This window comes from Nematolebias whitei, chromosome 10 (genome assembly GCF_014905685.2).
Source record: "Nematolebias whitei isolate Nwh7 chromosome 10, NemWhi1, whole genome shotgun sequence".
NCBI classification, from domain to species: domain Eukaryota; kingdom Metazoa; phylum Chordata; class Actinopteri; order Cyprinodontiformes; family Rivulidae; genus Nematolebias; species Nematolebias whitei.
Window position 1 is genome coordinate 12460815 of NC_056507.1, and position 11872 is coordinate 12472686.

The 11872-nt window shown below is 39.6% G+C and overlaps 1 protein-coding gene across 1 annotated transcript in view; it reads right to left on the bottom strand.

Moving 5' to 3' along the window:
• The window catches only part of mical2b (microtubule associated monooxygenase, calponin and LIM domain containing 2b), a 41301-nt gene extending 33248 nt beyond the window's left edge, over positions 1 to 8053 (bottom strand). Inside the window, exons 1-6 of the mRNA XM_037683363.1 lie at positions 7790 to 8053; positions 3114 to 3321; positions 2745 to 2861; positions 2066 to 2167; positions 777 to 932; positions 595 to 695 (exon numbers count right to left, since the gene is read on the bottom strand). Coding sequence (XP_037539291.1) covers positions 595 to 695; positions 777 to 932; positions 2066 to 2167; positions 2745 to 2861; positions 3114 to 3321; positions 7790 to 8053 — 948 coding nt within the window. The remainder of the gene's footprint in view (positions 1 to 594; positions 696 to 776; positions 933 to 2065; positions 2168 to 2744; positions 2862 to 3113; positions 3322 to 7789) is intronic.
• Between the last annotated feature and the right edge of the window lie 3819 nt (positions 8054 to 11872).

Below are 11872 nucleotides of genomic sequence, written 5' to 3' on the forward strand. Positions count from 1 at the left end.
AATATATATATATATTTGTCCACTTACAGTGCTGGGAATGACATCAGTTACAAAAACAAATATAAAACAGCAATAAGAGTACCAATACCGCCCATTATTCGCCCATCTACAAACTATTTTACAGCAATACAGCAATCTATAGCAATGGTCTAGGCAAGCAAAGACCTTGTATAAACTTTGGCCTTCATTTGTGACCTTGATCTTAAAGTTGGGGTGATGAAAAGTGCACAAATCCCTGTATAGTGATGATGCTTAAGTGGATCAGAAGTTACGGCCCAGACAAGCAAAGACCTTGTATAACTTTGATCTTGATTTGTGACCTTGACCACAGAACTGGGGTGTTGAAGAGTGTATGTGACGCTCTGTCTAGTGATGGTGTGTACGTGTATGAAGTTTCATTAAATTAACTCGAGCAGATCAGAAGTTATGAGCGGGACAAGAGAACAGCCGGACATATGGACGAAGACCATATCATATTTTTCTGCTTTTTGAAGATTATAAAAAGCAAGTGTCAAAAAAGTTTAGGCTTAGAAATTTTTAGCTATTTCTTGTGGAAAATGTCTCATAAAAACATTAAAATGAACCCAAACTTACATTTTTGATGACACCTTTGTCAAGCAGGCTTTGCTTTTTTGCCGTCATCACAAAGTAGTGGGTGTTGTCTTTGTAGTAAACGATATTTTCCAAGTCAATACCTGTAAATTAAACACGCCATTTAAGACAGAGCACGTTCACCCCTTTAGATTACACTTACACCCACCACAGCTTTTACTTACCCGCCTCCTCTTTGAGCTCTAGAAAGAACTTCTGGTTAAAGATGAAAGCCACGCCACTGATTTCTTCCACTTTAGCCTCTGCTGTGGTGTTCCTGTTGACGAAGTTAGCTGTTATGGCGATGGCCAGTTTCCCTCGAAATTCCTTGCGAGCGAAACCTGATGAAAAGAGGTGCAAAGTTTAAGTGAGAAGATGTAAAGAAATCGTCATCCATCCGTCCATCTTATACCACTCATTCGTACTCAGGTCACTTAAACAACAGGAGAGAAACCCAGACATCCCTCACCCCAGCAACACTTTTCAGCTCGTTCAGGGAGACCCTGAGGCGTTCCAAGACCAGAGAAGACACACAATCCCTCCAGCGATTTTTGGTTCTTCCCTGTGGTCTCCTACTAGTGGGATGTGCCTGGAAAACCTCTAAAGGGAGGCATCTAGGAGGCATCCTATTCAGATACCCAAACCACCTCAACTGACACCTTTTGATGTGGAGGAGAATCAGCTCTACTCTGAGCTCCCCCTGGATGACAAAGCTCCTCAACCTAACTCTAAGGCTAACCCTAACCCTGAAAAGAAGCCCATTTATGCCGCTTTTATCTGGGATCTCCTTCTTTCGGTCATGATCCAAACCTCATGACCATAGCTGAGGGTTGGAACATAGACAAACCAGTAAATCAAGATTTTTGCCTTTCGACTCAGCGCTCTCTTCACCACCACAGACCGAAGCAATGCCTTCATTACTGAGGACGAGGCTCCAATCTGTCGATCCATCTCCTGCTCCATCCTACCATCACTCGGGAACAAGAAGCCCAGATACTTGATCTCCTCCATCTAAGGCAAACTCTTTCTCCTGACCTGGAGGGGGCATTCCACCCTTTTCCGGTCAAGCACTCAGACTGTAAAGAAATCTACAAGTAGAAAATATCCAGATTGAGTACGAAGGACGCAAACTGTTAATCACTGGGTGAGGATAAACATCACTGTGATCTAGTACTGTAATCGCATTTGCACTATGTGAGTTATCAAACAAACACAAAAGTCACACAATATTCTTAGACAGAAATCTCACAAGCTCTTGTCAAGTTCATGAGTTATTAAGCAACATCACGTCACTTGAAAGTGTCAACAGGAAATGCTTTAGTCACTGGAAAAGGCTCCGTCATATTTATCATTTCATGGTGTCTGACCTCAGCACTGCTCTGTGAATGTGGGTCAGTAGCCACATGTTCATTGGGTTTCTGTTGAACAAACTGACAGTGTTTATCCCCCCACAACACCGTGAGTCATTCCTCACCATGCAAAGTGCTTTTGCGCCCATCGGCTCCGATCACCACGTCAAACTCAAAGTCTGAAACAGGATGGCTGGAGGGGTGGATCTCTGCTCGCCATCCAGGACCTGAGCAACACAACAAATCAAACATGTTAGAAGAGAGAGTGAGAGATCTGAAAAAGAAAAGGAAAACTGATTCTTCTTTCTAACACTGTAGATTTATGTGCCTTTTATTGTAGTTGTTGCACAGCAGGAAAAATACATTGTCCTCTCTGACAAATGTTTGGGTTACAATCCCTGCAGTTCTAAAGTTTCCTAAATAAATGTTTTGAAAAGCCATCTCAGAGTACAAGTACAATCTTACTAGTAGCAGTCTATCAATCTGTTTTCCCCCATTTTCTATTGATAGCGTATCTGGTAATTTCAGCAAATGTAGCATGCATGGAGCTTTCCATATATAGCTGAAATATGCAGGCAAATCCCTGGGTGTCAGTGGCAGTCAAGACCCTTTCTCATAAAGATAATACCATTTAAGCACGCACATTTCCTTTTCAGATACTAAAAAAGTGTCTCGTTGAGGTCAGCCCTTTAGAAACTTCATTCTGATGTTTAAATTATTATCTTTCTCCTTTTTAAAAATCTGAGCCTCAGACAGAAAGAGTTAATTCCATAACAGTTTTTGAGTATGAGAGTATTAACGTACTGTCAACGGTTTGCTCCTCTGGAGGCTCCATAAGTTTGACAAATTCCACATTGACGTGGATCTCCACTCCCAGAATCAGGCTCACTTTCAGCAGCATCAGCTGCAGATGGCGGATACCTGGAGAGGAAACAGATGCATATACTGTAACGCATAATTGGAAATGCCAAGACTAGAACTCTCTGCATAAGCAAAATAGCAATGATGGATTTTAAATTGTTACAGTAACAGGAAATACAGGCATGTGAAAAAATTTGGAAGAGGAAAAGCTGACCTTTTTTCTGCTTATTCCATTTTGTTCTCACAATTCAAAGTAAATGCATTAACAGCACTAAAATATGGATAATAAGCTTAAAAAAACAAAACACTCACTAATGTGGTCGATGGAGCCAGCGCAGAACTTGCCGTAGAACTTTTTGGCTCCAAGAGCCCTGAGGTCATGAATGGTGTAGGGCCAGAGGTGCAGCACATTATTCCTGGAGAAGGTGTCTCTCTTCTCAATCACCACCACTTTACAGCCCAATAGAGCCAACTCGATGGCCGTCCGCAGACCACAGGGGCCCCCGCCGATGATCAGACACTGGAAATAAAATGAACGTTGAAAGTCCGAGGAAATAAAATGTTCAATGGTGTTTTGTAAAAAGAACAAATTGTAAAATGCCCTTGTGTAATTTATGAATGAGCTGTCTCCTCAATAAACATGTCCCCTTTTTCCAAAGTTGATTGGTTGGCAAATTTAAAAGGAACAAGCTCCACCCATTAAAGAGGAAGATTGAAGTCTGGTGGGTGGGTTTGTTGACTATGTGTCCGTTCCTTCAACAAGAGGTCAGCCGTGAATCTTGCCATTTATGTTAACTCGTCCATCTAACCATCTATCCATATAATATCTGTACCCACTTCTTCCTTTTTGGGTCACAGGGGTCACTGGTACCCATGTCCAGCAGTAACTGTGCGAGAGGCGGGGGACACTCTGGATAGGTCGCAAGTCCATCACAGGGACCCGTAGAGACAAGCAAAGACAAACCATTCACTTGCTCATTCTCGCCTAGGGATAATTTAGAGTTACCAATCAGCCTAACATGCATGTTTTTGGTCTGTGGGAAGAAACTGTAGTACCCGGAGAAAACCCACGCATGCACGGAGAGAACATGCAAACTCCACCCAGAAAGGCCCCAGGCCAGGATTTAATCCGGCAACCTTCTCACTGAGAGGCAACAGCTCTACCAACTGAGCCACTGTGTGTATTTCTATTAAATACAGATGGATTTGGGAGCTCCCAACATTTCAGCCTTCAGTTTAGATTTGGTTTTGATGATAATAGGTTTAGGGAAGTGACTGAAATCTGACGATCAACTGTTTGGCTGGTACAAGTGTTTCCCAACTTTGTTTGTTTTGGAAGGGACTCCCAACACCCTTTGGTTTTGTTTGTGAGTTTCTATTCAAATTTATTTAAAATGTTGTGATCCAAGCAGCACGGTGGTGCAACTGGTAGAGCCGCTGCCTCTCAGTGAGCAGGTTAACCTGATTCAAATTCTGGTCCGGGGGTCTTTCAGGGTGGAGTTTGCATGTTCTCTCCATGCCTGCTTGGGTTTTCTCCAGGTACTCCGGCTTCCTCCCACAGACTAAAAACATGCATGTTAGGCTGATTGGTAACTCTAAATTGACCCTAGGTGTGAGTAAGAGAGTGAACGGCTGTTTGTCTCTATGTGGCCCTGTGATTGACTGGAGACCTGTTCAGGGTGTACCCCACCTCTTGCACAGTGATGGCTGGACATGGGCACCAGTGACCCCCGCAACCCAAAAAGGAAAAAGCAGGTAAAGATAATGGATGGATGGATGTTGCAATCCTTTCACTCCATAAGTTTTTCCTTTGGGCCATTCCTTGACACACAGACCATAACATGTTTGGGGGTTTGTCCAGGATCTGAAACAGAAATTTCTCACACCCCAAATGAGAATCATACTCTTAGACACACAAATCATAACATCCATACATGTGATTATTGGTACTATAATATGTGTTTGGTGACAGCTCAATCAGATTTACCGGTAAATGGGATTATAAAGATGTGATTTAAACTTGTCTGGCTGATTATCTGTGAGTGAAAACAAAACACTTGAGCTATCCTTTTTTTTTTTAAAATAAAGATTTGCTTGAAAGGGGATCTTAGGTTCATTACCATCAAGTGAAGACATAAACATCATACTTGGAGAATCTCCATCAAGTTCATATGCTAAAAGAAGAAACTGGAGAAATAGTTCAACTCCAAATCTCACATAAAGGTGGACATACGATTGTGCTTAAAATATAAATATCCTAGTACTGAGCAGCTCCTCAAACTGAGGGTTCAGTAATAAGTGTTTCATTTATTTCATAAAACCTGTGATTGGATTCAAAGAGATGTTCAATAATGTGAAGAGGAACGTTTAGTGTATGGTCACTTATTAGCCATACAACCAGTACAATGTGTATTTTCAATTTGTACTTACAAATTGTTTTGATTTTCCCACTCCATTTAAAATAAATAAATAAATAAATAACAAATACTAATAAAATAAAAGTTCCAGTATTTTTACCACCTGGTTAAAGTATTTAAAGGATTCTGGTTTTTTATTTCTGTTTATTTTTGAATTTTAGAACAGTACGATATGAGTTCTTCATAATATCAGTGTACATTAGGCTCAGTTTCCTTTCAGCATTTTTCCTTTTTCTCAGCACAGTGGAAAAACAAGTGAATAAAGAATGAGTAAAGTTAGGTATCTTAAAAATCCTTTGTGATTAGCGCGACAAATTACCAAACTAAAACAAAATAACAGAGAATTGAAGCTGCAGCATCTTCGACGTGAAAGATAAAAAAGTGCAGACGACTAAATTCAAGGATAGGTTTTGGTTTCTGAAAACACAAAATGCACCCACCCAAATTTCTCCAAATAGCATTAAAAAAAGAGTGGAGTAATAGTTCAGCTGTTATTTTTGGCCCAACCATTTTGTGTTAATCTCCCCTCTGCATGTCTCTGCCTTGTTTCCCCCGCCCAACATCTTATCTATTCCTTCTCTTTCCAACACAACATTAGAAGTGCTGCTTAAAATATGAGCGAGGACAGCTTCACAGGACAGATATGAAATGCATGTGTGAGCTTCCATGATGCGTTTGGTCCTCGGTGTGAGGCATTCAATACAATTAGAAAATGAAGCTTAAACATTTTCATCTGTGAACAAACGTTAATCCACCAATTAACAGCACCTGAACCAATAAATTCTGCTTCAACTTGAAGCTCAAACATAGAAATAGTTGCATCAAATCCATTTTCCTATGAAATATGTGCTAACAAAGGGACAAATGTGGAGTTTTGAACATTTAAACCAAAACTCCAAAGTTAGCAACACAATAGGTTTACAAAACTATTTATACAACCAAATTAATTATGTTCACTCTCCTGAGAATAACTAGTTGAACATTTAACGTTAGAGCCTTTTCAACTAATGTTTATTTCTGGCTTACAGCACAAAAAAAAAAAAGAAGAAGTCCATTTAAACACTAAGGCTGCTTATCAGGACACAGTTTAGCTCATTTTAATCCACATTTTACTGAGCCAAGACCACATTCTCTGCTGACCTGCACCATTATTTAATGCCTGGGCTTGTGCTTAGCTCATAATTTCCCAAGTATAAATTTAAATATGTTAGTGAGTAGAATAAAAATATAAGATCTTTCAAGTTAGAATTAAAATATCTATAGTTTCAAGCTCTTAATGTAATTTTATTTTCTTTACTGACAACAAAACAGATTTATTATTGCTAATCCTGCCAATTAACACAAGACTGTTGCCTTATTTTGAAGTGGACTTGTGTTGTTTTTGTCATAGAAGTTTTTGAACTATAAAATTCTTAAAGTACTGTTCCAAACAGTGGTTCTGAAACATTTGACAAGGAGTACTACCAACAATAAGCTCCCCTCAAGTACCACCTTTATGACAAATATTATATAACAACAGTACAAGATTATACGCTTACAAGATTAGGATTGACGTAAAGAAGCAAACTGGTCAAACCACCTGGTTCAAAGATGCAATTTAAGATGGTTACACACATTTTTCATGGAAAACAGTGCCACATACATTTTAAGATTGGCTCTTTGGCTGCCTCACAAAAATTAATTACAAGTGTGAGATATCTTGAATCTAATTACTTCACTTTTTAGTGCTTTTTATTTGCCAGGAACCATACAGAGACTTCTCTGAAACTAACAAACTGGTTCACTGTCATCAACTTTAGTTTTTACACAGGTTTTCAAAATATGCTCCACTAAACTTTTGAGTTGATTTTGTTTCTTGGTTATCTCTGCTATTTTCATTTCCATCACAGTTAGTTTATATTTTACTTGTAAAAACGATACCAAAATAATCTCCCAAGTACCTCTAGAAGGATACTGAGTACTACCAGTAGTACTTCTACCACCATTTTAGAGGGTTCTTAATGATAAAATGACGAAATACAGTAAGGAGATTTTTTTTGGCCCAACGCCGCTGGAACATTTTCAAACATTACCACATAAAAATAATCCACTGTTTGTTTAAGTTAATGACTACTATGGGTGCATGCTGTTTTAATTACACTTTCGCTTTTTACAGCATATAGTTACACAAAAAGAAACACCCACAGTGAGTAGGGCGACTGAAGCAGGTGTAAATTTGCAACTCCGTGTTGTTCAGCTGGAGAGGATGCTACTAATCAGTCCAACCCTTTGTTTTCTTCATGTATTAATGCGCTCAAACTAAATATTAAATGAATGCACAACAAAACCATTATTATTAAACCTTGACGACACTGGAATTTGGATACATCCTGAAAATGACCTCTCCTGTCTGATTTATCTCTGGTAGAGTTGGACGAGGGTAGACAGACCTGGACCTATTGGCTCTATCCCCTAACTTCCTGTTAACTCTCCTAACACAAACAAACAGCTGAACCAAACCAGTTGAAGACATCTCTACCTCTATGGGTTTTCAGACTCTTTCAGGAGTCCTTATCAGTTGTTCTTACTCACCCTTGTGCCTTGGCAGGCTTTATTCTGGTTGTAGACCTTCTGCTGTGCCCTTTTGTCCAGTTTAGTCCACAAGGCTTTGACTTTCCAGGAGCTGACCGCTGCCTTCAGCGAGCTATAGAAGTTGCCGTAATCCAAAGGATCCAGCTCCAGTTGTCTGCAGAGAATACTGAAAGCCTGCAGAGTCCCTTTGCAGGTGGAAGCTTGGACAAAGTTCTCAAAAAGCTGGCTGGCCTGAGCCGTGCGCTCATCCTCCGTCTCACCCATCTGCACCAGTGGAAATCGGAGTCCACAATCTCTAAAAATGTGACCCCTTCCACTTCTGCCTTGTCCTCTTTATTTTACTAAATCAGCACTGGAGTCTCAGCTCTCTCATCATGCCATGTTTAAATGTGTCTAGAACAGAAAGGAAAAAAAAAATGTTAAGAAAAAGACCGGGCACATACAACCATAACAGAAGCCTAAAAACAATAAAAAAAACTAAAGAGCACAAACTTTAGATTTTAACTTGAGCATAAAAAAGAAACATTGCTAATTCAGATACAGGCTTTAAAAATAAATGGAAATTTTGGAAGCAGCAGAACAAAGCTTCCTGGTGCATAATTTGAAATATAAGAAGCCAAACTGATGCTTTTAGTTAAAGGAAAGCCATCAAAGTCTGTTATGCATTGTAGGAGTTATAACATTTAGAGGACAAAGATCGGGGGCTCATGTACAAAGACTTGTATGGATTTCCTACTGACACTTGGCGTATGCTTAAATCGAGAAAACAGTGCATGTACAAATAAATCCAGATGTGTGAAACCGTGCGTATGCATGAAGTGCACTTCCTTTGTACATCCCAATCAACATGGAATTGAGTGCACATGAAAGAATAAGTGATGCCTCTCTTGACATGCGTCCATTTAAATAAGGATTAAATACATGCTGACCTCTGCTTAAACATACACTCTTCCTGTAATACTGTACTGTAAATAGTCTGCCATTCTCAATGTTCCAATACATATTGAACATTATTATTGATATTGTTTATCTTATTTCTTGTATTGTTTATTAACATTGTAGGAACTTTTGTGTGAAATCTTTAAATCTTTTTATCTTTTTATCTGTTGCTGCTGATACACTGGAATTTCCCATCCGTGGGACAATAAAGGCTGTTTTTATTCTATTCTATTCTATTTAAATCTGCCCTGCACCTGAGGAATCTCCTTCCTGTACTATCAAAAAGCATGTCTACATGAAAAAGAGGAATTTTACAGAATGTGAGTTGAAGACGCTTCAATGAGGTAGAGGTACGTAAAATCATTCTGTTTGGCACACAGTCCTCTGGCATTAGCACCAAGCGCAACAGGAGTGAGTAGGACAATGTGTGCAAAGCTGTAAATGCTGTGGGGTCAGAACAGCGCACCCCACAGAAATTAAGATAAAATAGTCAGACATATTAACCATATTAAATTAATTTACCGGTACTCCCCAAGAAGCCACCCATCTTGCACTGTGCCAACTTGTAGTCTTTTCCCAACCGTGCTGTTCATTAGAATGAAAGAATCATGCCTTGAACCTGGCCACCTCGTCACAATGTTGGTTAACTGCTTTTGTGCATCACATATAATTTGCACAGTGACTGAATGAAGATGTTTCCTGTAAACATAAACCTATTCATCCTGTGATGGTGCTTTTATGGCAATGTGTGTGCAGTTGACAGCTCGATTACATTAAGAAAACTGGCTGTTGCTGCACATTGCACTTTAATGTTGACTTGTTCAGCTGCATTGCAGGGAATTTGATATACCTGGTTGACATATGGATAATTCATTCGGTCTGCCAGCTCCCTCTGGAATGCCCCTGATGTGAGGAACCCCAGTGTGGTCAGCAGCTGTATGTGTACAGGTAGCGCATGGCTCCTCGCTGTATCACGCATCAAGATCGGCTGCAGCTCCAAGCACAATTCCAGAAGGATTGTCCTTGGAAGCATAAAATGGCTCAAGAGCCAGTCTTCATTGTAGGCCAGAAAATCCTCTGTCTTTAAATGCACACTCTCTGTGTATTGTGCCATTTGCAATCTTCTAATAAGGCTAAAGCCATTGTTGTTTAAGGTATTTTCTGCAACACTTTGCGCATGCTTTTATATCCATCCATCTAATTGCATACATGTGGATGTATTAATTGTTCGTCGTGTGTGTTCTGCGTGTACAATACTAGTTTTCACATCACTGACAGTTTCCCAGTATCACCTCTAAGTGTTGCCAACTGATCAATAACCATAGAAACGTGCGTACATCAGCCATGAAGTTGGCATAGGGCTGCACCCATTTCCATGGTCATTTCATTCTTGATAAATGTGAAGTTTTGTGTGGAAAATGATGTATGCCACGTTTACATGCATACCCACCATTTGTACATGAGGTCACTGGTGAGGAAATATTTAAGTCATTCATGTCAGCAGAATCTATTTTGGTATTATAAACTGTAAAGCAAATACTTGGAAACATCCCGTGAACACTTGCACAGGTCTTTGAGTTGATTCATTCACTCATATTATTTTGTAGAACTTCAATAACTGTACATTTCTGCACAACCGCACACCCTCAGCCAACCACATCAAATCTGCAGAGTTCAAACAAAACGTGAGCCCATTTTTCCTGCAGCAAAGATATTTTCCTTGACCATTCTCAACCGACTGCCTGACAGGATTATGATGAAGCTCAGCTGAGCGGTCATGAGAATATGAAGATAAATCAGTCTCAAAAGTAGTTGGACAAGCGTACAATGAGATTTGCGTGCATACAATAAGATCCACAAGTGTACCACAAGTTTCACAACTCTTGTATGCTTGTGAGACTACTTTTGAGACTAATTTATCTTCATATGAGAAGCTCAAACACTGCAAGAACACAAAAAAAAATACAGTTTTCTCAGCCAGCGTTATGCGCCAGCAGTAGCTCAGCAAGACACAGAAGGCAAAAGAAACAATTCAATCTAAAAAGATCCCCACAGCAGACCGAATGCGGCTTGTTCACTGAACAAATTGTTCCAGACTCAAACAAACAACTCATGAAACAGCTGATCCACCATCAGGGAGACGTCACTTCCCTGTTCAGCCTTCAATATTTTCCTGATTCCTCGTTCTTTGGGAGAAGTTTTACCTTGTTCATGCAAGTTGAGGAGATGTGGACAATTGCAAAATTCCCTTTCTTTTCCTATGATGTTGATGTACTGGTGTATATTAATTTATAAAGCGGCCTTCTTATCTTCAATCCTACTACGATACATTCATCAACAAAAGCTCAGGTGATTGTTGGAGAAATTCTCTTGTTCTCTGATGTTTACGCAAAAGAACCACTTTCACAGCAGGTGAAGATTTATATCTGTCATTTTACTTGCTAGGTCAGATTTCAGGACAGGTTACATATATAACATATATAAACATAGATGTATACACATGAAAACCAGTCATAGAAAAAAGCCACGAGCCACGTTATGTGTTTACTTTTATATCCCTCAGCTCATAGTTCAATATAGTTCAGGGGGTGTCCTTGAAGCCAGATGCAGTCTTCTTACACAGCACTCTTCATTTACACAAACATATGGTTCATGGGCAAAGATAAGAATTGGCTTGTTTTGGGCTTCTTGTTCTCAGGGCAGAGGGGAAAAATGTTCTCAGCCATAATCAAAACATCCATAACCTTTGACCACAAATTCCCTGACAGAGATTTAAGTTGTTTTAGAAACGTTTAAAGCACTTCACATGCAAACTGAACTGCACACAAAGGACTAATTTGGCCTGAAGCTTAATTAATTCTTAAGCATGTATTCTTTTTACATCCCAAACTCTCCCCAACAACAGACATGAGTTATCTGGAGTCCAAGCTGAGCATTTCTCAGATAACATCTCTGTCAAAGTTGAGTATCAGGTAGCAATCACTTAAAGTCTCTCCACGTTATTCTCACTATGACAGTCATGGAAACTGCTATCCAGCAGGAACTTAAAGAGGTTGTTTTTCTCTTTAACTCAAACAAAGACAGGCCTCTGCATGCACCTAAACTGTCCAAGAAGCCTGAAATGATATTAATCTAAAAACTAAA